This window comes from Leopardus geoffroyi, chromosome C1 (genome assembly GCF_018350155.1).
Source record: "Leopardus geoffroyi isolate Oge1 chromosome C1, O.geoffroyi_Oge1_pat1.0, whole genome shotgun sequence".
Taxonomy (NCBI): domain Eukaryota; kingdom Metazoa; phylum Chordata; class Mammalia; order Carnivora; family Felidae; genus Leopardus; species Leopardus geoffroyi.
In genome coordinates this window covers 5,781,631-5,806,287 of record NC_059328.1, presented here as the reverse complement: position 1 = coordinate 5,806,287, position 24,657 = coordinate 5,781,631, and the positions used below count along the sequence as shown (strand labels likewise).

At 57.6% G+C, this 24,657-nt stretch overlaps 1 protein-coding gene across 4 annotated transcripts; it reads right to left on the bottom strand.

Moving 5' to 3' along the window:
• Positions 1–436: 436 nt before the first annotated feature.
• SLC45A1 (solute carrier family 45 member 1) lies at positions 437–23,938 on the bottom strand. 4 transcript variants are annotated; one of them, XM_045475559.1, is made up of 9 exons: positions 23,801–23,938; positions 18,517–18,937; positions 17,837–17,929; positions 17,102–17,326; positions 13,222–13,961; positions 10,598–10,751; positions 8,351–8,527; positions 7,044–7,249; positions 437–1,648 (listed from the first exon to the last, which is right to left on the bottom strand). In XM_045475559.1, exons 1-9 carry the CDS (start codon positions 23,909–23,911, stop codon positions 1,391–1,393), a joined length of 2,385 nt encoding a protein of 794 aa, XP_045331515.1. In that variant the 5' UTR covers positions 23,912–23,938; the 3' UTR covers positions 437–1,390. The 4 variants fall into 4 exon arrangements, with proteins under 4 accessions (XP_045331515.1, XP_045331514.1, XP_045331516.1 ...); XM_045475558.1 differs by lacking the exon at positions 437–1,648 and adding an exon at positions 4,183–4,608; XM_045475560.1 differs by lacking the exon at positions 437–1,648 and adding an exon at positions 4,640–6,964.
• Between the last annotated feature and the right edge of the window lie 719 nt (positions 23,939–24,657).

Sequence of the window (24,657 nt, the reverse complement as noted above, 5' to 3'; positions counted from 1 at the left end):
TCTGGGGAACCCCTAGGGTGTGGGCACTCAATGTAGTGAATTAATTAAAGATGGAACTTTAAGGCACGTCTTAGAAGACGCTTTCAATCTCATGAGGACAAGCTGTTTAAGGGCTGATGTCTTCTATGTGCCTGGCCACCACATGTCACTCCCAGGTCCCCTCTGCTCCCCTTCTTTGCACGGGCTCAGCTACACGGCAGGGCCACTACCACTCCCGGTCCTGACCGCCAGGTGGCGCTGTCTGTAAAGCCCTGAAGCCGCTCATCTGCCGCTCTGGCTGCAGGGACCTGTCGAGGTCCCTGGCCCTGCGATGATGGGGAGAGGTGTGTAGGAATGATGTCGAGTATTTTGGAAAAGAACAGACGTTTCCTGGAGTCCGGCAGCCAGGCTGGTGGGTCAGAGGTGAAGGGGCGGGGTGTTCTGGGCAAAGGGTCACCGGAAGAGGTCCCAGGAGCAGGGGCAAGATCTGGGGGCCAGGGGCCAGCATGGATGTTACGACGGGAGGACAGGAGCCGCTTCTCTTGTTCTCAGCCACAGTCCCCACGCTGGGTGTTCAGTAAACACTCGCTGAGTGGCGATCACCCCATGGGACGTCCCCAGCAGTGACGATTTCTGGCACGGTGGCCTCAGTAGCCCCCTGAAGAGTCCCCCTGAGCTGCCGCTGCCCCCGAGGGTCCCGTGCCCCAAATGTGCCCCATCTCTGGACGTCTCCTCTCCTCCCGAGTCTTCCAGGAAGAGGGTCCTCTCCGCTGCCCTCCGACCTCACAGCCAGGACGGGGGCACGGCACGCACCTGCAGACCCCGTAAACACGACCAGGGGGCAGGAAGGAGCGGAGCGCCTCACCGCACCGCGGGGCCTGGCAGTTGTCAGTTCTGGCACATTCCAGGGAAGCCACCTCCGTTCCCTCGAGACTTGTGGCCCGGTGTGATGTGTGGCAGGGCTGCTGCCTCACCCAGTCCCCATATCTCAGACCAGGGTCTAGCAGCCTGGGAAGGCAGACACCAGACGGGGGAGGCTGTGGTTTCGTGACTGGCCCCTGGCCCCGCTGGCAGAGGCGGTGTGTTCATTCCCAAGCAGCAGCAAGTGACGAGAGTCGACGGCTCAGGTTTGCTGGCGAAGTCAGGAGTGTCTGGGCCTCAGCGGCTCGGACAGGGTCCGTCTCATCGCCGGCCCACAGAGCCAAGGCTTCCTCGCCCTTTCCTCTTACAGCCAGGCTGAGACAGGCTGGGGGGAGGGACCGCGGCGGCCCAACACTCGCTCCAGAAACATCAAGCGGCATGAGGCCGGAGTCCGAGGCCCCTGGTACCAGGGTGGGACCCTGTGTGACCTGGGCCAGGCAGTTAGTGTGCTTGTGTCGGGGTCCAGGTCGGTCTGCGGGACGGAGCGGAACTAGCCCCTGCCCCTCACTGGGGGAGCGGGGGGGAGGGGGCGACGAAGCCAGAAGACTGAAGAAGCCACCGAGCTCGCCACACGGCCTGGGCAGGACTCCGGGGCTCGTGAGCAGTGGCCACTGTCCTCGCCGTCCTCACGGCTCCTTTTCGAAGCGAAGAGAGCGATTCTCTGCGATGTGGAAACCCAGTGGGCGTGGCTCTCAGCGGGTCCGGGGCCTCCTCGAGGTTTGGATCCTGTGGCCGCTCCCACTGCCATCTGCTGGGAACAGACCCCAAGGTCAAGGGCAGCGATTCGGGTGCTGGCCTGAGGGCGGCCTATGCTCTGTGCCGCCCACGGACTCAGGGCAGATTCCCACGTGTAAGAGCAAACCTCTGTCTACTTCGAAAGTTCTAGGAAGAAGGCCCGAGGCCTGGCCAGCCAGGAGTGGGAGGGGAGCCTCTCTGCTTCTCGCTCACAGATGTGACCATTCGGGACAAAACCAGCCCAGACCACAGGACAGCCAACCGAAACCACCTATTTTAAAAAATCTAAAGGTCTTGTAAGCAATCTAAATGGGGGGGGAGGAGGAGTCTGGAGTCTCAGGAAAAGCATGGGACTAACAGGAGGCCCAAAGGAATTGTGTGACTTAGAAAAGTCACCCAAGGACGCCAGCGGGGCTCAGTCGGTTGAGCGTCCGGCTTCGGCTCAGGTCACGATCTCACGGTTTGTGAGTTCGAGCCCCGCGTCGGGCTCTGTGCTGACGGCTCAGCCTGGAACCTGCTTTGGATTCTCTCTCCCTCTCTCTCTGCCCCTCCCCTGTTTGTGCTCTGTCCCTCAAAAAATAAATGCAAAGAAAAAGAAGAAGAAAAGAAAAGTTACCCAAATTCTGTCTGATTCACCTACACGCTGAACAGGGAGGATGAGACCTACCTCACTTAGCTTGTAACTACCAAGGCTAAAATGGCATGTCATGAAGGCACAGAGAGAGGACTCACTGATTCCAACCAGGGTGGGCTGCACAGAGGAGGTGGCGTTTTAGACGGAGCTAAGTCGACTCAGAAATTGATTGGCAGCAAAGAGGTAGAAAGACTTCACCTGCGGGGAGAGCGTGGGCACAGGCACAGAGGACCCCTGTGGTGGAGAGGGTTCTGGGGCCGGACAGAGGCGATGGGCTTGGGAAGACGGTCAGGGCCCAGGTGGGGCATGAGGAGTTTAGAGCTGGTTGCTGAGGCTCTGGGAAGCCAGAGGCAAGGGATACACTCGGGCATGTTTATGGCTTCCCCAGCTACAGGGTGGAGGTTGGGCGGGGAGGGTAGACTGGAGACAAGGAAGCGGGCAGAGATCCTGGGCCAGAACCGGGGCCACGGAGAGGAAGGGCCTGGGCTTCTGGGACCCAGAGGAGCCTCCTCAACTCCAGGGGGCAGCAGGCAGGGCACTGAGGGAGGCCTGGGGGGAGCCCAGGGCCCTCATGGGGAGGTGGGGAAGGTGGCCCGCAGAAGGCTGGGGGTTTCACGCCTACTGTCCCTGCCTCGTCGGAAAGATGATGGGACACGTTAGCTGCCAGTAAACCCCAGACCCTCCTTGGCTGCCGGCGACGGCCCCAGGACCCCGTTGCTTTTGGGGGACTTGTGGTCCGTGTTTCCCGTGTCCCCCAAACACAGGGAGCGTGCAGTGAGGGTGCGGGGGGTGCCAGGCCCAGTTCTGGGGCAGCGGGCCAGTACAACAGGGACTGGCCACGACCCCCCCCCCCCCCCCCCCCGTCCCGGCGCACACAGCTAGCGCTCACGGCCTGGGGAGAAGAGCCCACCCGGCTGCGAAGGGAAGGGGCCCTGGCCGCAGCTCGGGGCGTCGCGTGGTGGAGTGACGGAAGCCATGTGGCGAAGGACCTCGACACTCACAAGAAGACAGATGCGTCCAGGTCCATCGGCTGGGAGACGGTGGGTGCAGGTGAATGCGTCGAGTCAGGGGCGTCTGCCGCCGCACCTTCCCGGGCCTCCCGCCTCACCCGGCATTTTACGGCCCGGGCGCTCTGGAGCCTACGGTCCCTCGAACGCATCAAGCAACTCCCACCTCGGATGTCGGAGACCTTCCCCTCTTCTCCGGGGCGCTGCTCCCGCGGCATCTCCGGGGAGAACGGCCCCCTCTCCCTAGCTCGGCCCGCTCCCCGACCCCGTCACCCCACCCTCCTACCCTGCTTGCCTTCTCCACAGCACTCACCGCGATCCTGGGGCACAGACCTCAGTGTACGGTCTGCTTCTCTTCCCACATCAGCTCCGTGAGGGCGGAGACTCGCTCACAGCTGGCCCCCAGCACCTCCCACTGCCTGAACACCCAGGGCACTCGATGGGCATCTGCAGGGTGGACGGATGGACGGATGGGCGGGTGGATGGGAGAATGAATGAACGCACGAATGAACATGAGGCCTTCTGACCCGAAAGCACCTGTCCACTCCGACTCCACTCTGGGACGCAACGTAGTTAGATCAGGCTCTTTGCACCTCAGCACTACTGGCATGGGGGGCTGGAAAATTCTTCGTTGTGGGGGCTGTCTGTCCTGTGCCCCGTAGGGTGTTTGGGGGCATCCCTGGACAGTGGCACCCACCTGGGCGGTGACAACAAAAAAGACCTCGAGACGATGTTTTCGGGGGGCGGGGGGCCTGCCAAACCGCTGCCAGCTGAGAACCAGTTACACCTTTACTGTCCGTGAGCGACTCTCACAGCTCCCTCCCCCAGAGTCCCCATGGAGAGTAGCCCATCCCCCCGCCCCGGGCGACCTCTCCACCCCTGGGAGAGCCACAACTAGAAACTGTAGGCGTTCCTGCTGCCATTTATTGTTCTGTCACATATTTACATTCCGCAGGAAACCTGTCCCGCGTCCGTCCACCAAGGCCTTTTGGTTCCTCACTGGCTGGACTGCTCCAGACCCCCAGGCGCAGGCTTGAGGCCAAAGCCGGGGGGGGCTCAGGGGTGTCAGACGTTCAGCAGGAGGGGCCGGTGCTCCTCCTCGGTGGCGTCGCTGGGAGGGATTTCGTAAATGACAAACAGGGAGGAGTACAAGCAGCCCAGGAAGGACACCAGGCTAGAGAAATACATGACCCCGTTGGTGCTGCCCACGGCCGAGGTCAGCGGCCCCAGCACCAGGGACACCAGGATCTGGGCCAGGAAGTACTGGCAGCTCAGCAGGGAGATGTCCACGCCCATGCCCCGCCTGGTGCCGTCCGCACCGGACCCTGCAAACTGATCCAGAAGGAGAAACACGTCAGCGGGCCACCTGGACAGCAAGGGGACCTCAGCCCCACGTTTCCTGCAGGCCCAGGGGACCCAGCGGGCTCACATTTTCCAGCGCCGACGTGCGCAGGGAGTTCGGCCAAGAGTTTAATAATATTTGTGTTCAGAGAGATGACGGCAACGAAAAGAATCCGTGACTAACAGGAGTGGAAGGGCCGTGTTCCCACAGGCCCGGGCGGCACAGAGGCTCCCTCTGGCTGGGAGATCTGGCCTTCCCCGGCCTCTCCCCGGAGAGACGGGCACTCCACGTCCCGGCCCGGCCCCCTCCCCAACCTCTGGCCGCCACGATGCCTACGCCACGCTCGGAAACACCCTCTCACGGTCGCCGTGCCTGGTCCTTTGGCCCGGCGCTCGGAGGCCCCGTGGCCTCCACGGTGGGCACGTCTCCCTGCCTCCCACCCGTGCCCCCCGCCCCCCGCCCCGGTGCGGGGAAAACGCGCTCCTTGAGCGGGTCTGCAAGGGTGATGGTGGGAGGGGACAGGGCGGGTCCCCCCGCTGCTCCCCCAGCACAGGCCACCCTCACCCACTGAGGGCAGATGACGCCACCCCCACAGACCGCGTGCGTGCACCGCCGCCGGGGGAAGGGGGGCGGGGCCAGCGTGCCGGGCCCGCCTCCAGACGCGGCCGTGGTTGCCTCTGGGATATTGCCAAGCCCCTTCCCCGGGCAAGGCTGTGTCCTCGAGGGGCTGTGGAGGGGCCCCTCGTGTGTCCTGGGGAAACTGTGGCTCCCCGTGGCTACACACGGTTGGCAAGGCCACCGTGGTGGGGAGGTCACGGGTTAGCCCCGAACCTGCAACGGAGCAGAGACTGACAGGACTGTGAGCATCTAGGAGACCCTAGAGCCAGAGTCCCAAGGCTTTGAGCAGCGCGAGGGTGGCCCGAGGCTCTGGGCGTCCCTTGCCGCCGGGTGGGGCAGCCCGGCGCCGGCCCATCTGCCTTCCCAGTCAGGGGGTCTCCCTCCCCTCTTGGTCCCTTGGGTGCCGTTGGCGCCGGCTGTGGCGGCTCTGCAGGTGCCCGCTGGATGTTCGGGTCGTGCACGGGGCTCACTCTCCAGCCGTCACAGCCTCAGCCCTGCCCTGGGGGAGAGTGCAGACGGGCCACTGCCTGTCCGCGTAGCTGGGAGTCCAGCTGCTGGGGGAGAAGGGGCTGGGAGGGGCCACCGCGGCTACCACCCAGAGGCCCCGGGTCTGGCCCCTTGTAGTGCCTGGGTCTCTGGGCCGATTGGACTTCTCACAAAAAATACTGTGCTCAGAGCCGGCCCCCACTGAGTTCATCAGAGACTCCAAACTCCTTACAACAACTCAGGATGCCTCCTGGGCTGGGCCTGGGGGAGGTGGCAGAGGCCCTGAATGAAAATGGGGTGCGAAGAAACCCAGGTATCAAGGCGATCTTTTAATGCAGCATTTTAAAATCTCAAAGTTACCGCAAAAAAATCTTGGATGGGAGCGTTGTCGGCCATGAGAAGGAGTGACGGACACACTGACAGGCCACGCACCTTGAGAACCTGATGCTGAGTGACAGAAGCCAGACACAGAGGCCCAGTGTGCGTGATTTCGTTTACATGAAACGTCCCGGACAGGCGAGTGCACAGGGGGCACAAAGTCGACTCGTGGTCGTGGGGGCGGGGGGGGGGGGTTGCGGTGGAAGGAAGGGGGATGGCTAATGGGTGTAGGGTTTCTCTTGGGGGGTGATGAAAATGTTCTGAATCGATTGTGGTGACAGTCGCACAGCTCCGTGGGTACATGGTATGCCTGAAAGGGGCGGACTGTATTGTGTGGTGGGTTCTAGCTCAGTAAGGCTGTTAAAGGAAAATCCATGCTGAACACAACATCAACATTTTATACAAAGGCAGGGCTTGGCTTCCTTCTTTACCCTTCTGCCTCAGACTCCACCGTGGCTCAGCACGGTGCCGCGACTTACCCGGTCTCTGCTTAAAGTCCTGCTACCGCGTTCAGTGCGGGGTTTCGGCACCAATTCCCGTCTTTTGAAATACCGCATTCTCCTATCATTGACCTTGATCCCTGAGTTTTGTGTGTCCAAGGCGAGCCTCTGCTTGCCTCACCTGAGGCCCCGGGCGAATGGGTGACCCCGAAGCCTGACACTGGAGGACACAAAGGGGCGGGCCTCCCCTTCCTCCCTCCCCACTGCCCAAGTACCGCCACGAACGGGGCGGCTACGCGCTCAGGTCTGTGCCCTCTGCTGCCGGCCACTTGACATTCTCAACGTGTGAACAGGCCCCTCGCTTTCACGGTGTAGCTGCTCTCAGGCTCATTTCTCGGGGTGTTCAGGGGGTTTCTCCAAGAAGCTGGGGGGTGGGGAGGGTGTGGAGGCCAGGCCCAGGCCAGCCTTTCCAGGACCCGAAGCAGAAAAATGGAAGCACTTACCTTTTTGTTCTGGTAGTAATCGCACAGAAGCGAGTAGGGCAGGGTGCACAGGGTGGAAAATAAAATCCCGTAGGTTATGCAGAGCGACAGGACCACGTACAGGTTCCTGGACAGGGTGGCGAGCCCGGTCCCCAGGCCAAAGGCCAGGTAGGCAATGAAGTACAGTGTGCGGATGCTGAGGTATTCTTCTAGCTTCTCGAGAATAGCTGCGGGCCAGAAAGGAGGCTGAGCAGGGGCACCGGCCGGTGGTCCCGGGGACTCTGCTTCCCTGGGCCACCTGCCCCCGGCTGGCCCTCTGGCTGGCAGGCAGCTTGCCCCAGGCCAGAAAGCCCGCGTGGGGGGCCCAGGGTATCAACAGGGTGGTCTCGAGCCCCCCAGCGCTGCTGCAGGGGCAGGGGTCTTGGACCGAAGCCCCACGGGGGCGCGGGGTGCGGGACGGGGAAGTAAAACCATTCTGAGGACGAGCCCGGCTGGCGGCCCGCCTGGCACCGCCTAGAGCTAAGAATGGTTTTTGTATTTGCAAATGGTTTTAAAAACAATCGAAAGGAGACAGATATTTTGTGACACGTAAAAATCATATGAAATTCCAATTCCCGTGAGCGCAAAGGAAGTTTTACCGGATCTCGGTGGTGAACACTGGTGAGACAGAAACATCTCGTCTGAGGCGGCTCCGAGCCACAGGGGCGGAGCCCAGGGGCTCCCCAGGGGCCACGTGGCCCCGCGAGGCTGACCTCGCCCACCATCTGGGCCTTGACGGAACACGTGGGCCCACGTGGGCCGACGCTGAGATGGAATTTGCCCAGGCCCCCCGCTGGGATGGTACCCGGCACCCTGCAGGGACCCAACCTGGCTTCCTACGTCCCCTGTGTCCACCAACGCGAGCCTCGGGGTCATCTCGGCCTCTGGCCTCGGCTCTCCCCACCTGCCCTCCGTTCTCTCCTGCCTCTCCCCTCCCTCTGGACCGGTCGCCCCGAGACTCCACGTGGGAAGGGTGGGGGCGGCAGACAGCACGCCTGTCTGGGGGCGACGTCGATGTTGGGGCCTGGCCCCCACTCTGCCCTCGCTTGCGGGCCTGGCCTGTCCGCCCGCTGGCTTCCTCGGGTCTTGGTGGACACCGGGGCCCTGCCCCGCCGCCCGGCCGACCCCGACGGCTGCTCCACGACTGTGTCCCCCACACCCGGAAGCCGAGCCTGCGGTTGCAAAGGCACAACCCTCCTTCCACTCCGCGTACGACCCCGCTAAAGCCATAACTCCCATGGGGGGGCCCCCCACCCCGCTTCCCCGCCCCCTCCCCGGGCGGCGGGTACCTGAGTAGAAGGCGGCGCTGAAGGCGTAAATGCACATCCCCCAGCAGCCCATGGTGACGCCGCTGTTGTATTTCTGATATTGTTCCGACGTGTGTGGGGCTTTGGGGTCTCCCTGAAACACCACCTCACCCATGAAGTCCGTATAGAAGAGCAGCATTCCCTCGAACGACAGCCACCCTGGGAGGAGGCAGGGGCGCGTGACCACCGGCCCGGACGCTGGCGTGGCCCCGTCTTTCCCCAACGGGGTTTCACTGATCGTCAAAGGAACACAGCACCTTTGTCGCTTGGAAACTCAAAGAAGAAATTACCTATAGCCTTGCCACCCAGAGGTCGCTTGACCTCTGTTAAGATTTTATAAGTTCCCTTCTAGCCTTTTTGAAAGCAAACACGCATCCTTATAAAAACACAAGCTCTGGGGCGCCCGGGTGGCTCAGTCGGTCGAGCGCCTGGCTTCGGCTCAGGTCGTGATCTTGCGGTTCATGGGATCGAGCCCCGCGTCGGGCTCCGTGCTGACAGCTCGGAGCCTAGAACCTGCTCGGGATTCTGTGTCTCCCTCTCTCTCTGCCCCTCCCCTGCTCACACTCTGTCTCTCTGTCTCTCTCTCTCAAAAATAAACATTAAAAAAATTTTTAATGATTAAAAAAACACAGCTCTGTTGCTTGAAAGATGTTATTCTGTTCTTTCTCTAGGCATTATTGCCACAAGGAAAGCGAGTCGCTCACTCCCTCTAAATGCCTCATCCTGTTCCCCACTCGCCTCTCTGCAAGGGAGACAAGAAAATGCCTGTGGAACCGCAGCCGCAGGCAGGCGAGGGGGGGCATTTCACTGAGAGAAACGCGTCAGGAAGCGCAAATGTCGATACGGGCCCACTATCGCCGAGGAGACTGAGGGCTCTGTCAGTTTCATCTTCAGTAGCACAAGGGGGGTGGCATTTATTGGACCTCTTGAACCCCAATAATTATGCACAACTTCCTATGCTATTAAAATTCTTCAATAGCCCCATTTTAATGGCAGCAAAATATTGCACAAGGCAGACACGCCATTAATACATTTAACCCCTCTCCTCTCCTATCGTTCGTTTGTACTTCCCGCACTCCCTGCCCCTGCTTCCCAGCTTCTGGCCATTATAAATCGTGCTGTAATTAATACCTGGAACATAGATTATTTTTTTCTTAAGGAGACTTCACGCCCAGCACGGAGCCCAACGCGGGGCTCCAACCCACAACCCTGAGATCAAGACCTGGGCTGAGATCAAGAGTCGGACGCTTCACCGACCGAGTCACCCAGGTGCCCCTGGAACATACATTCTTGATAAAATTTCTGATGATGTTCTTGCAAAGAATACCAAGCAGGGCCACTGGGATAAAGGTTACGGGCATTCTCAACATTCTTGGCTGTTGCCGGGGCGCCTGGGTGGCTCAGTCGGTGAAGCGTCCGACTTCGGCTCAGGTCATGCTCTCACGGTTCGTGGGTTCGAGCTCCGCGTCGGGCTCTGTGCCGACAGCTCGGAGCCTGGAGCCTGCTTCTGTGTCTCCCTCTCTCTCTGCCCCTCCCCCACTCGGGTTCTGTCTGTCTCTCTCTCTCTCACATTAAAAAAAAAGATTCTTGCCTGATGCCAAATTGCCTTCTAGAAAGTCATCCTGATTTATGGCCCACGATGTCTGAGAGCCTAGAGCATCTCAAATGCTTAATCAGCCTCAGAGGTTCAACGGCCCTACAGCAAGGAGGTACCACATGGAAATGAGGTGAGAGCCAGGGCTTTTTCCGTGGCGATCGGAATGCCAAGGCCGGTGGGTTCAAGGCCGGTGCCGGGCACAGGCGGGCACGTGTGAGTGTCGGCACACATGTCCACCCCGGCTCTGAGAGCAGGACAGCAGTGAGGCTCAAACGGGCCTAAGAGACAAGTCCCTCCAGCGGCTCCACTTCACTGTGAATTGTCCCAGGAGCTTTTGGTAACGAGAATCCGGGCTCCGTGGAGACCCCGCGTCCCGCTCGGGGGAAGGGGTGCGCCTCGATCCGGGGCTACCCGGCCCTTCCTGGAGAAAAGCCCCCTCGGGCAGCCCCACGCCACGTCCTGCCCTTGGTGGCATCTCAGGAGTCCTGAACTCATGGGAGATGACCCCCAGCCCGGGACGTGGCGCTCTGGGAGGCCGGCGGGGGAGGGAGCGGCCCGGGTCAGAGGGCCGCGTCCCCGCCGCGGAGCGAGGCGGGGACACGGAGGCACCGGGAGGTTTGCCAAGGGCTCACCCAGGAAGTGGTTGACGCAGAGATTGCGAAGCGCCTTGGGCATGTTGCAGATGGTGACACACAGGTGCCTCATGGACAGAGGCTGCCCCGACGACTCGCTGGAGCCCGCCAGCTCGCTCTCGTACTTGACGCCGTTCAGTAAAATATTTGCCACCTGTGGAGGAAGCCACACAAACCTCCTCAACGGAGCAGCAAATCGCGGCCGCCACGCCGAGGCGCGGATGTCGCCGCGGCGGGGCCAGCCGAGCGCCGAGCGCCGCCCTGAACGACAGGGCCCACGTCAGGTCATCTCTTCTGGGACGTGGCGCAGCTGGGAACAGAGCCCCGTGTGGGGCGTGCCCCCGCCTAGGCCCCAGGGCGGGAGATCCGTGCCACAGAGCGCGAGGGAACACCCCGTCGGATGTGAAACACACTTGAAATACAAGAAACATGGGTCAGTTCAAATCCAGATGGTACAGAAGTCCCTTCTCTTCCGCAACAGCGGGGGCTAGAAGACTTCGTGCCCGGTGACCGGGGAATCTGTTTAAAACTCTCTATCCACACGGAGGCCAAGTGAGCAGGTGCAGGGAGCGGACACGCTTACCTCGGCCCTCGGGGGGCGGGGTGGGGGGTGGTCTAGATTTCTCTCTGGGGCCCGGGAGCACCGCTTCCCCCGGCAAACGGCAAACGCGCTCGCTGATCCGGTTTGCAAAGTCCTCCTGGGACGAGAAGGTGTCAACGCCACGGTCGCCCTGCCTGGGCCGCTGGTGTAGACACCAGCCGGGTGACCTAACGGTTGTGCGAGCAGCGAGGGGCGGGAAGAGATGCCCCCTCCCCCCCCCCCCCCACCCCGGGCTCCGGGCGGGACCTCGTGCTGCGGTCAGCTCCCGGACATTCCAAGTGGGGACGCCGAGGAGGCCAACAGCCCATGGCACCAGCTCCCCGGGAAGCCATGCCCACCGAGCTTGTCCCCGTTTCTGCCGGAGGAAGACCACTCACATCACACTCGTGCCCGCTTGAGGCTGGGCGTGTTTATATTTAGCTCAGGATTCTTCCTCTCCTCGAAGAGCTGACTCACAAATTGTACTACACCGAGCACGGAAATAGAAGGGACTCAAGTGAGATTTTCAACCCTAACTAAAGAGCTGTATCTAGAAGGCGGTTTGAATTTTTTTGTTTTGGAACAGCATAGGCTGGTCGGGGATCGACAAAAGGTCTGACCGATTGCTCCGATGTCCTCAATGAACGAAGAGAACGCCCTTGACCTGAGCGATTAGAGAAATCTCTCTCTTCTGACAATAAGGGGATGTCCTGACCCTCTAGTGACTTCGGGTTCTTCAAACCTTTCCCAGATCTGGACCCTGGAGATGTGCTCGGTGCTGCCCACGGGGGAGCCTCGAGACCTCCCCTCAAGGAAGCCACGCACCTGCCCAGCACCCTGCCTCGGGGCGAGAGGACGGTCGCCCTTACGAGACGATGGAGACCCACGAAGACTGACTAAGCCCTAGCGCCCCGGAGAAAAGCAGACGAGACCCACAGGCGCACTCGAGGACTGAACAACGAAGAGAAAAGGAACAGGCGCCTCGACACGTGCCTCCGGTCCGCCTCCCCCTGAGTCAGGGAGTCCGTCGGTCCTCCCGGGCCCACAGAGGGGCCGCCTGGCCGGGGGACAGCCCCGTGTGGGTGCACTTCACGGGGACACGCAGCCCTGCCGTCAGGCAGACACGTCAGCAGGCCACGCTTCCGAGCCACCCGGCCTTCAGGACGGCCCGCCTCCCGCGCGCCTGTGCGGGCTGAACACGGTTGTACGGGGCTCCTGCCCGGGAAACTCCAAGTTCTTACTGACATTCTCGCTCACCCTTGGCACAGGCGGGCCGCGGAACTATTATGGGTCCTGCAACTGACGAAATACCTTCCTGATATTTCAAGCAGCCTCCTCCTCAAGACAACGGAGTCTGACGGCGGTTAAAATCCCGCCTTATCAGCCGGTGGCCCTGCAGCCGATCCGACGTGTACTAAGTACAACGCAAACAGCCTTCCGGAAGGTTCTCGGCCTGCACAGACCCTGCCGTGTGCTGCCTTTTAGAATGCAGAGTCCTGAGAGCTTCTGGGGCGGCCGGCGGAGGCCGGCCGCCGGGAGAGGGACGCGGGGAGGGCCCGGAAACGCCTGCCAGGTTTTCCGTTCGGTGTCCACCTTTGCGGGAGACTGGCGGGCAGCAGGTTCGCGCCGCCAAGGTGGGGGGTGGGTGTGGGGGGGGAGCAGGAGGGGCTGCAAATGCAGATGCTTGCAACAGGCTCGCTGCAGCCTCGTCCTGGCCTGGGTGGCCTTCGGGCAAACGTGGCCGCATCTCAAAGGAGTGTCCCTTTAATGGTGGCCTGTGTATTAAGCCATCGATGGGCCCATGACAGACACCCTGAACTCCCTCGTCGGGGGGGGGGGGGCGGTCTCTTCACCGACGCCTGGGGCTTGTCTATTTAGATCCGCAGACCTTCTGATCCCCCCCAGCAGGGAGGGCTCCGGATGTCTTTCCAGAGCGACAACCCCTCTCCATCTAACTGGGGGCTGGGGGGCAGGGGGGGGGGCGGTGGACAACACACAGTGACAACACACGCTGACCCGTGGTCCCCCTCACCCTGACTTTTACCTGCTGACTGAAGGTCACGTTCCTCCTCCGGCTGGTTTCGGGGCCCCCTCCTCCGGCCGCATCCGGGATGGCCAGGGTCTGGGGTCTCTTCAGGATCCCGGCCGATCGCGGTTTGGGGGCGTCCAGGGAGCCCACCCTCAGCACGTCCCCGTCGGGGCCGGCGGCCAGCGCCACCTCCCGCCTGTCCCCGAGGCCGCGGTCCTGGCGGCAGAAGCCGTCGGGGGCCCGGGGGAAGCTGAGGCTAATGGCCTGTGGCGGGGCGCTGCTGGGGAGGGCCAGGTAGTTGTCGTGGCCGCCCGTGAAGCAGTCGATGAGCACGCTGTCGATGTTGGAGGTGGCGAAGGACGAGGCGAACTCGTTGATGCCGGTCAGGGAGCCGTCCCTGCTGGTGAAGCTGCCGTACTTGGGCGTCAGGGGGCTGAGCGGGGAGATGGGGCTGGAGAAGCTGGCGTACAGGCTGGTGGCCGGGTGGCAGGGGAGGGGCTCGCCGGCCCCCTCCTCACACAGCATGGGCGGGGAGGGCGGCAGGGGGAGGCTGGGGCTCTTCATGGTGGCCTTCTTCTCGCCGGGGGGCCGCAGGGGTCTCTCGGGGATGCTGACCAGTGTGAGGACGGTGGTGATGCTCAGGGTGACCGCGGTGAAGATGTAAATGACCCTCAGCTGCCCGCCCAGGGCTCTCCCGAAGCTGGTTTTGTCCCAGTGGATGCCCCCGACCACGTACCCGAATCCTCCTCCGAGGCCTGCGGAGAGAAGCGGGGTTAGGTCCCCGGGGCGGGGAAGGCCCTCAACAGTCGCGGTTCCAGACCATCATTCTCGAAGAGTAAGGACCTTGGTTCTTAGGTTGCTTACTCAAGTGTGTGTGTGTGTGTGTGTGTGTGTGTGTGTGGCGGGGGAGGGGGACCACGTGGCCACCCTGTGCCTTGCTCGCCCGATGCCAGCATCCTCATACATGGCCACCATTAAGAGTCACCCCTAATGGTGACCGAGGACGGCCACCCTGGTGACTAGCTCTCCGGGTCAGCGGGCCACCGGAACACAACAGGGCTGCGGGAATCCGGTCCTTTCGTCTGCTCCCGCTTGCTGTATCCCAAGGCCTCCGGGAACAGGTAAAGGGCAAACTGATTTGTGCAGCACAACGTTAAAATGCAGGCAATGCCGCGTTGCAGCCGGCCCCCGGCACGGCATATACTCACCTCCAGAAAGTGCTGCTCCCCCTACCCCCCAGCTGCCCCCATGTCCCAGCGCGCCCCCCCCCCAGGCCCCTTCGCCACTATACTGTGAGTCTTGTGTGTTATCTGGAGCCCGTCTACTGGTTGGGAGGCAAGTCTGTTTACTTCTGCTGAAGAGGAACCTGCTTCCCCACAGCGTGTGGGCTCTCTGGCTGCCCTCCGCTTTGGGGGCAAGCAGCCACCATTAAATAGTAACTCTTTTTTAAAAAAAAAATTATTGGGGCGCCTGGGTGGCTCAGTCGGTTAAGTGTCCGACTTCAGCTCAGGTCACGATCTCGCGGTCCATGAGTTCGAGCCCCGTGTCGGGCCCTGTGCTGACAGCTCGGAGCCTGGAGCCTGTTTCAGATTCTGTGTCTCCCTCTCTCTGCCCCTCCCCCATTCATGCTCTGTCTCTCTCTGTCTCAAAAATAAATAAACGTTAAAAAAAATTTTTTTTTAAATAAAAAAAAATTACTAATTTTTCAGAGAGAGCAGGGGAGGGGCAGAGACAGGGACAGAGGATCCGAAGCAGGCTCTGTGCTGACAGCTCGGAGCCTGGAGCCTGCTTCTGATTCTGCCTCCCCCAGTCGCGTTCTGTCTGTCTCTCTCTCTCAAAAATAAATAAACATTAAAAAGAAATTTAAAAAAAAAGAAACACAGAGAAGGAACTATTGAAAAACTGGACAAAGGACTCGCATGTCTATTTAATGTCTGTTTCTCCAAAGAAGACATACAGATGGCCAATAAGCACATGGAAGGATGCTCAACTTCACGAGCATTTAGGGGAATGCAGATCAAAACACAACGAGATTCCACTTTGCACCCATCAGGATGGGTCGTATCAGAAAAAAAGAAAGAAAGAAAGAAAGAAAAAAAACAGAACATGACAAGTGCTGGCCGAGAGATGTGGTGACATCGGAGCCTTTGTGCTTTGCTGGTAGGAGGCAAAATGATACAGCTGCCACGGGGCACAGGGCGGAGGTTCCTCAAGAAATTTAAAAGAGAAATACCGTAAGATCCGTAATTCTACTTCCGGGTTCATACCCCAAAGAATCGAAAGCAGGGTCTTGGAGAGTTATCTGCACACCCGTGTTCGTGGCAGCAGTATTCACAGCAGCCGAAACGTGGAAGCTACCCCTGTGTCCATCAACGGGTGAGCGGATAAGCGAGATACGATCTGTACGCACAACGGGATGTTATTCAGCCTGAAACGGGAAGGAAATTCTGACACCCACTACGACATGGATGGACATTACCGGAAGTGAGATAAGCCCAAACCCCGCACTGGTCCTGCCGAGACCCCTCCAGAAGTTCCCTGGACCCACAGCCACACGGGTGTATGAATAGAGTCCGGCAGTGGCATTTTCTAGAAGAAGCAACAGAGGCCCGGACAGCCTGAGCCGTCTGCCCCCGTGTCACACAACAAACAGGAGGACACCGATTCGGGCCTCCCGCCCCTCCGTCCGGGTCCCGCACGACCCCGTCTTGTCCCGTCATTCCCTTGACGTTGACAAACACCTTCCACCTCTATTTTAAGTGGGATTGTCTTAGTCCATTTTATGTTGTAACAGGATACAGGTTTTATACTGAGAAAGCTGGGAGTACTGATTTGTATGGGATAGTTTGATAACCAAAGAGCACCCTGAATTCTCTTACTGCTCTGCGGTGAATTCTCTGGAAGTTTTCACCCGCCCCGTCGCTGAGCCCATTGGTGATAACCCTCAAAGCAACAACTTTGAGTGGCTGGACCCACCAAGGTCCCAGCTGAGGCTGAACAAGGCGAAACTCCGCCTTCTTATTTCAACCCTCAGGTGTGAACAACCGACCTTATTGTAGTCTAGATAGTGCCATGATTTTGCAGGGTTTTTTGCTCTGTTTTGTGTGTGTGTGTGTGTGTGTGTGAGACATCACCATTTAAAATGGCCCCCACGTGTAGCGTTGATGTACTGCTGTCTCTTGTTGGTAAGTTCGAGAAAGCTGTGATGGGTCTTATGAAGAAGTGTGTAAGATGAGCTTTGTTCAGGGACGTGTTACAGGGCTGTCGGCCATGCGCTCAATGGCACTGAATCTGTGATATACATTCCAAGGGTGTCTTTAAATAGAAACACATAAAACAAGTTTAGGTATTGATTGGTTGATGAAAATGTGACCAAAGGTTCACAGGGAGCTAACCCTGTACTTTTCTTTGGGGCAGTGACTCAGTACTGGCTAATTCAGGCTTCCTGGCGACTCTGTAGAACGTAACTACTCGAATGATGAGAATAAACTATACATAAGGCTATATACACAGTTACGCACACACATTTATAGCTATATCTATAGTTCATACACATATACGCATGTATCAGCATTATGTATTATTACTAAAATATATCTTCTGAGATATATATTTTCTTCTTTTTAAGTATATTTTATTTTTGAGAGAGAGAAAGAGGGAGCGGGGAGGGCCAGAGAGAGAGGGAGGGAGAGAATCCCAAGCGGGCTCCGTGCTGTCAGCATAGAACCCGATGCGGGTTCAAACCCACGAACCGTGAGATCGTGACCGGAGCCAAAACCAAGAGTCGGCCTCGTAACCCACTGGGCCCCCAGGCGCCTCTGAGACATAGTCACCTCAGTGGTCATCTGTATGTGCGAGTTCAGCCCCCCCGTGCCCCCGCGCTGTGGACACCTACCCGCCAGGAGGGCGTGGATGTTGAGGCCGCGGTCCTGGTCGGCGGGGCCGCACACGTCCATCATGTAGGCGTGGCTGGGGTTGTCTGCCGAGTCCGCACTGAAGTCCACCAGCACGACCCCGCACACCGTGAGCAGGAGGCCCCACTTGTGGTTGTCAGCCGAGTCGGCCAGCGCTGCGCCCAGGTCCCTGCCGTTGAGCAGGAGCGAGAGGCCCAGCAGCGCCCCTGCGGACAGAGAACCGACGTGACCGGAGGAAACGCGGGGCAGCCCTGGGCTCGAGTTGAGCATCTTTAGGGCCCCGGAGAATTCCTCTGTAATCAAACTTCAAGCAGAGCCCATTGGAAAAGTCACCCACGGAGACTCACCATATATATGTATATATATATATATATATGTATATATATATATATATATATATATATATGTATATATATATATATATTTTTTTTTTCGGCTTGGGTCGGGGTTTTTTATTTTGTCAAGCAGAGCAGGAACGACATACACGTTATTAACTCACTCTTAAAAAATCAAAGTGATGTATTCTCACAGTGACCTCGGGCCAGGCTAGGGGTGCGCCCTGCCCCCACACCCGAGAAATGATCTGTATATCCCTGCTTTGGTCACCAATGGTCTAGGTGTTGCTAAGAGGAAGCAGTTGGGGCCTTTTTTCCTTTCCTTTCCTTTTTCTTTCTTTTTTTTTTTTTCCACTTTATTTCAATTCCAAAACGACAGACCTATAGCCAGGACAAGAATGAAAGGGCGTCTCCTTCCAAACCTTGAGGTACATCGGTCACTCCAAGCACCCAACAGTGGCTGCAGTAGGAATCCTGAAACAGAGCAGGCCAGTGGTCATTGCAGGGGTCCCCACGGCACCCTGGGCTGGACAGTGAGGGAGACTCATCACACCCCTCAAACACCTGCACCCCTGCGTCCCGGGGCAGCAAAAGAACAGATGGTAAAACTCGGAGTACACAGCCCTAAGCTCGGAAAACAAAAGACAGAGTCTTGGGAAAGCTCAGCTTCCCCCCCTACATTTTCTAGTCAGGCCCCCCCTAAGGCCCTAAGCAGCCACGACCTTCCTTGGGAATCCAAGAAATTCCAGGACCTCCCAGCCCCAAACCACAGGAAGCTTTATCGCTTGGATCCTCCAATAACAGCTCCGTGTAAGATGGTGGGAATCCTCAGGGTCTGCGAAATTCCTGTTCTGTAGTCTGGTTTCGACAGAGTCCCTTAAAATATGGGGTGTGACGACGACCATACCTGTGTTTTCCCACAGCCCCAAACTAATGAGTGGAACTTAACTCTCGTTCCTCCCTTGGCCCCTGGGGCCCCTCTAGCTGCTTCGACTCGGGCTTCCGGAAGCTTCCAGAGGTTTCCGGAGGCCATCCGCCATCGGGGCTGAGCTGGGGCTCACCGAGGATGGGGCTGATGAACCACACCAGACTGTAGAGCTGGTCGGGCAAGCCCATCTGTAGGAGCACGGGGGTCACATACGCTGTCTCCATGGCATAGCTGAACTCGATGCCAAAGAGAATACAGCCATTGAAAAGCAGCTCCCGGAAGGACCTCTGAGGGTGCAGGTCCCCAAAGTCCACCAGCTCGATGGGACATGGGGTGTTGGGGGGCGGGGGCGGGGAGGGACGAATGTACTTCCTCCTCTTGGGGTGTCGTTTGAAGTTGTTGGCTCGGTGGCTGATGTGCCGGGTCACGGACCCCGTGTAGCCAGAGATCTGAGACCTCCAGAAGTCCTGAGGAGCCAAAGTGGGGAGCAGAGCCTCTCCCGGAGGGGTGCCGCTCGCCGGGGGGATCATCGTAGGGGGGGCCGGTGCGAGTGCCTGTGGGGAAAGCCCGTTTGGGGGCGACGGTGACTCACCAGGGCCTCCACCACGAGAGTTGATTTTTCCAGGTGGATCCCTCCCACCACCACCCCCCCCCCCCCCAGGCTGGCACCTGCTCGTCCTTCTCATTTGAGAACGGATGAGTTCACGGTGCAGAACCCTTAGAGTCAAACGCTGTGCCTCCCAAAGTAGAGCCTACTGCTTGCGGGTGATGTCACCGGGCCTCAGTTTTGACTCAGTGCAGCTCCTGCTCAGTAGACCAAAGCTGACGCTGTCCCCCTGCCCACAGGGAGGACCCCAGCCCTCAGGTCCCTGCGCTGAAGTTCAAGGGGACCGACCCCGCCCCCTTGGCTCCACGAGGAGGAGTGGAAGCAGCCAGGCTATTTTAGGACCTGCAGCCCATTCTGGGAACTATTTTTGCCTTTCCCTGCAGGTCCCAGGGGAGCCCCGCGGCAGGGACAGGCTTGGGGCAGGACCCACCGACACACACCCTGAGTGCACGGTCAGGGGACAGTCCTTCCTTCGTGAGATGGAAAGTCGCAGCGGTCACCTTGCCTAACGCTTACGTCTACTCTTCCCAGGAGGCTGGGGCCCTTGCCTAAAAGCAGATGCATGAATTTAATTCAAGGCCTTTCCTTACAGCACCAATGGATGAGTGAATTTGTAGTCAAGTCAGGAGAACGGAGACTTTTAGCATGTTTGAAAATGCTCTCTTTAAAGAAATAAACCAAATGCCCTGAATAGGAATACAGTTTACAAAAAAAAAGAAAAGTGAAGGACAAAAAGAAGCAGGGGGGTGGGAAATGGATCCCCACCCCCCGCCACCCCCACCCATCCTCAAATCATTTTTTGGAGCAATCTTCACAACGCCCAAACCCCAGGTAGGAAGTTAGCAAGGGCGCAGCCTTCTTCCCGCTCCCTGGGGTTAGTAGCAATCTGCCACGCAGAGACCTGTTCCTGGTCATGCAACTGCCCTTCACTGCTTTGGGATTAATCTAGATGTTGAAAGAATGGATTCCAGTATGTTGACCTGTGCATTTTGGCCAACGTCAATTTTACTAAGCCTAGGGAGAGGAAGGCTACCAAAGTCGGAGGGAAAGAGGCAGATAAAAACACCAGAGGGGCAACTTCTAGGATTACGCCTGGCCTCTGGGACAGCTCACCCCATCTGCCTCGCAAAAAAGCAACTGCCTACATTTCCTTTGAAGTCCTTCCTGAGAAGCAGGTCCCAAACTCAAGACAACACCCCCCAACATTGACCAACTTCCTGCCAAGGACACTTGTTATTTACCAAGATAAATATTATAAGCTTTTTTTTTTTCAAAATTACTTTTTAAAAAATGTTTTTATTCATTTGAGAGAGAGAGAGAGAGAGAGAGAGAGAGAGAATGAGCAAGGGAGGGGCACAGAGAGAGGGACAGAGGATCCAAAACAGACTCTGGGCTGTCATCACAGAGCCTGACACGGGATTCGATCTCACCAACAATGAGATCATGACCTGAGCCAAAATCAAGAGTCGGACACTTGACTGAGTCACCCAGGCACCCCTTTCAAAATTACTCTTAAGCTTTAAAAATGAGGCCCTTATTTCTGACGTTAACTCACCACCTTCCATCACACCGTCACTAATCCATAACTTCCTTATGAAGCTCTTCAAAATGCCTCATCACTCCAGATTTGTATCCTAGACTCCACCCCTACCCCACCTGCTCAGGGATTATCTTCCTTCTGTTCAGAAGACACCAACAGCGGAAGTGATTTTCTTTAGAGACACCCTGGCAGGATCCAGAGCACCGTGTTAACCCACCAACCCACCCACCCACCTACTTACCCATCCAACCATCCACATGCACACCACACATCCACCCCATGATCTTCTAATCCACGTACCCACCTTTCCAACATGCATGCATGCATGCATCCACCCTTCCAAACATCCACTCTGATCCATCCATCCATCCGTCCATGCATCCATCCGTCCATCCATCCATCCGTCCATGCATCCATCCTTCCAAGCATCCATCCATGCATTCATCTATCCACCCCTACCCATCCCCCACTCATCTACTCATTCACCCTTCTACCCATCCATTCATTCACCAACCTACCCATCTTCCCATTTGGCTGGGTACTAAGTACCAAGACACTGAGATCAGAGAGACAAAAGAAAGACAAAGTTCCTGCCCCTGAGTTGGGTGGGAAGTGGAGGGAAGGAGTTCTAAGCAGTGGGAACCACCTGTGTAAAGGAGAAGTGTGTGCAACAGTTGGGCACCATGTCAGCATGGTGGGACATGAGGCCACTGGGAAGGGATCAGTTGACGATGCAGGGCCTTGTGGCCCTGCTAAGAGATGGATTTCATACCGGGATGACGGGGACAGATATACCCAGAGACCCAGGCTACTCTTGCCTCTGTGGCTTATCTTATGGCCTCAGAAAAATCCCACGCTATGTCCAAAACAGAAGCAGATATACCTAAGAACTATGGAGGCAGGTAGTACTTCATTAAAAACACGATCCATTTGTGACAATTAAGTCAAGCTTTTTTTGTTTTTAAAGCTAAACTTCTTGGGGCGCCTGGGTGGTGCAGTCGGTTAAGCGTCCGACTTCAGCCAGGTCACGATCCCTCAGTCCGGGAGTTCGAGCCCCACGTCAGGCTCTGGGCTGATGGCTCAGAGCCTGGAGCCTGTTTCCGATTCTGTGTCTCCCTCTCTCTCTGCCCCTCCCCCGTTCATGCTCTGTCTCTCTCTGTCCCAAAAATAAACGTTGATAAAGCTAAACTTCTTGATTGTGCTCTTCCTATTCTAGCTCAGGCCCTTGGACATAGTAAATATTCCAGAAAAATCTGTCCTTTGGCCAGTCTTGCCTTGAAAAACCCAGGTGGCTGTTAGCATTCTCCGGAGCGTCACTCTCTCGTTAAAACCACAGAAACCAAGAGCCCATTGGAACACCACTTAATCAGACCATCTCCTTGAAAGTCAGAAGGAAGACCTTTGGCACAAGTGTGTGGGGAGCTTGACCTGACCCCACCCGCCCGGTCATAGCCCCACATCCACGGCAGTGACTAACTCCCTCTCTGCCTCTCCGCCATCGCTCTTTCCTATAAGCATGTTACCCCCATAGAGTGAACTTAAGTGCACGGGCATTAGAAACCTTGCCTTTCATTTTGGAATGAAGAACCATGGGCCACCCTGGAAGAGTTTCAGATTCAAACCGCATATAGTAGAAGCATATTTTTGAAAAGCGCAGACTGTTCAACCTTTCTTGGAATGAACTCTGTGGATAACCCATGTCTCTATCTGTGATGTGACCACTTCACCGTCACCTGCCCGCCACCCCCAGCTTTAAAACACAGCCTGCAGCCTGTCCTAGTGGAAGGGAGACCCTAACACCCCTGCCTTACCGCCCACCCCCCGGCATCTAAACCAGAAATGAAACCTGTACTTGAAGAAGTCTTCCCTGATTTTCAAATTTTGGGGCCAACGTTACTATTTTCATTTCAAAAATACATTTACTCAACGCTGTCCATGAAAGTTCATTCTAAGAAGAATGTTTGAAATTAATTTTTGAATGTTATAAGAAATGAAAGTGCAATTTAAAATAATGAAATAGAATTTTGATACAAGAATACCAATATTTACCAATCTTCTTGCCATCGTGATCACATTATATGAGCATCCTCCAAAAAAAATCTATATGTCTATCCTTATATCTATATGTCTATGTCTATATCGATATCTATACCTATATCTCTATCTATCTACATCTATACCTATATCATCTCCCTGGACCCACAGAAGTTATATGCTGGGCCCACTGTGCTTCTAGAATACAAAGGATGTTTCAAGTAATGAATCCCTCAAACTGTGGAATGGGAAGAGTAAGTGGCAAATGATTAATAAACATAAACAATGCCCATGCCATTTGAATGCTGAAAGTTACCCTACTATGAGCCAAATGATTTCCTCATTTCTTTCTCCTCTTCTTTATATGACACAGGTTTCCCGCCTGGGGTCACACGGGGCCACATCCCTTCCCCGCTCTCCCTTCCGCCAGTTCTCAAAGTTAATACTTGAAGGAACCATCCCCAGGCCAGCAAAGGGCTGCGGGGACCGAGGGGGTGTATTTAACGAGCTCGTTACTGAATTGCGGCCATTCCTCACTTTTGCTCTCTGGAATTCAGCCCCTCCCTGACAACCAACTGATCCAGAAACCCCTGGTCAGGTGCACACCGAACTTGGGTTTCATTAGCACCTGATTCTCCTTCCCTATAAAAGCTGAAAAACATATACATTATGGTAACCCCAGAAAGAACCCGAGAAGTTTATTGATGAGGTTGGAATGAACTGAATTGCTGTAAGCCTCCTGTTTCAACCGTGGCAAGAAAGCAGAAACCCTGGGCCGTAAACTCATCATAAACTCAATCCTGGGATGCTGACAGAGGTCCTACCACAACCCCCTGCCAGCAGGAGGGTTCAGCCTCAGGCGGGAGGCAAACCGGAAGCTGATGACACCTGCCCAGGTGACCCGGGATCAGGCCTCCGGCACCAATAGGCACCGCGCAAGCCTGGGGCAGGTCCCAGTGTGTGCCAGGGTGGAATCAATCCTGTCACCCAGCGGCCGCCCTCCTCTGGGCCGAGGGTTCCGCACCCAGGGCGGGGGCGAGGCCGGGGCTCCCTTTACAGGTCAATCAATTAGGCGTCAAGGAAGAACAAAGGTCTCCGTGCCAACCTCCAGCCCCAGTCGTGGCACTGTGACTACCCGGGGGTCGGGGGGGGGGGGGGGAGGGGGTGGCCTACGCCGCGTCGCTCCGGCGCAAAGCCCGGCAGCTGTGCGGGGGGCGCGGGAGGAAATGGGGGTACCTGCGGCTCGAGACAGGAGGCATCCCCTTCCGAGGCCGGGCTCCCGCCTGGCCCGCGCGCAGCTCGGGTCCCCGCCCGGCAGCCCCCGGCCCGCCGCTGCGGCTGCAGCATCACCCCGCGGGGCGGGGCCGTGACGTCACCCTGCATCCCGCGCCGCCCGCGGCCCCGGTACCCGCAGCGCATCCTTAAAGCGGCACCGCCCCGCCTCGGCCCGCACCCCTCCCGCCGCCGGGAAAGCCCCGGGCCCTCCACGCGGGAGAGCACGATTTCAGTTTAGGAACGGGTCGGTGGAAGATGGAGATGTTAACACGATGTGCTGCAGTATCTTCCTGGGCCCACGAGGTCTCCTTTTTATTATTATTACTGTTATTCATTATTATTTTATAAAACACACACTCATGTTGGCTGATCCTTGAACCACCGGATGCTCCAGGCACTGCGCCCACTGCACAGAACGGGTAAGTCGGTCCCGCCTACAACTTCTGTACTGCATTCCCCTAGGCCCTTAACTTGTACCAGGGCCTTCTCCGCGTCGCTGTTCTAGGGACCGGGGTCATAGCAATGGCCAAAACAGACCAAAGTTCCTGCCCCTGTGGCGCAACATCGTAGACAGGGAGAGCCACATTAGTCAAGACAAATATCACACGTGGCGATGTGCCAGAAAATGGTAGCTCCCCAGAGAAGGAGCGGGGACTGTGGGGCTGGGGAGGGGGCCCTGTTGCGGTTTTCTTTTGTTTTAAGCTTTGAATATAATTGGCCGTCAAGTTAGCGAACATGCAGGGTATAGTGTGCTCTTGGCTTCGGAGTAGACTCTCCTGATTCACTGCTGACATACGACACCCAGCGCTCATCCCAGC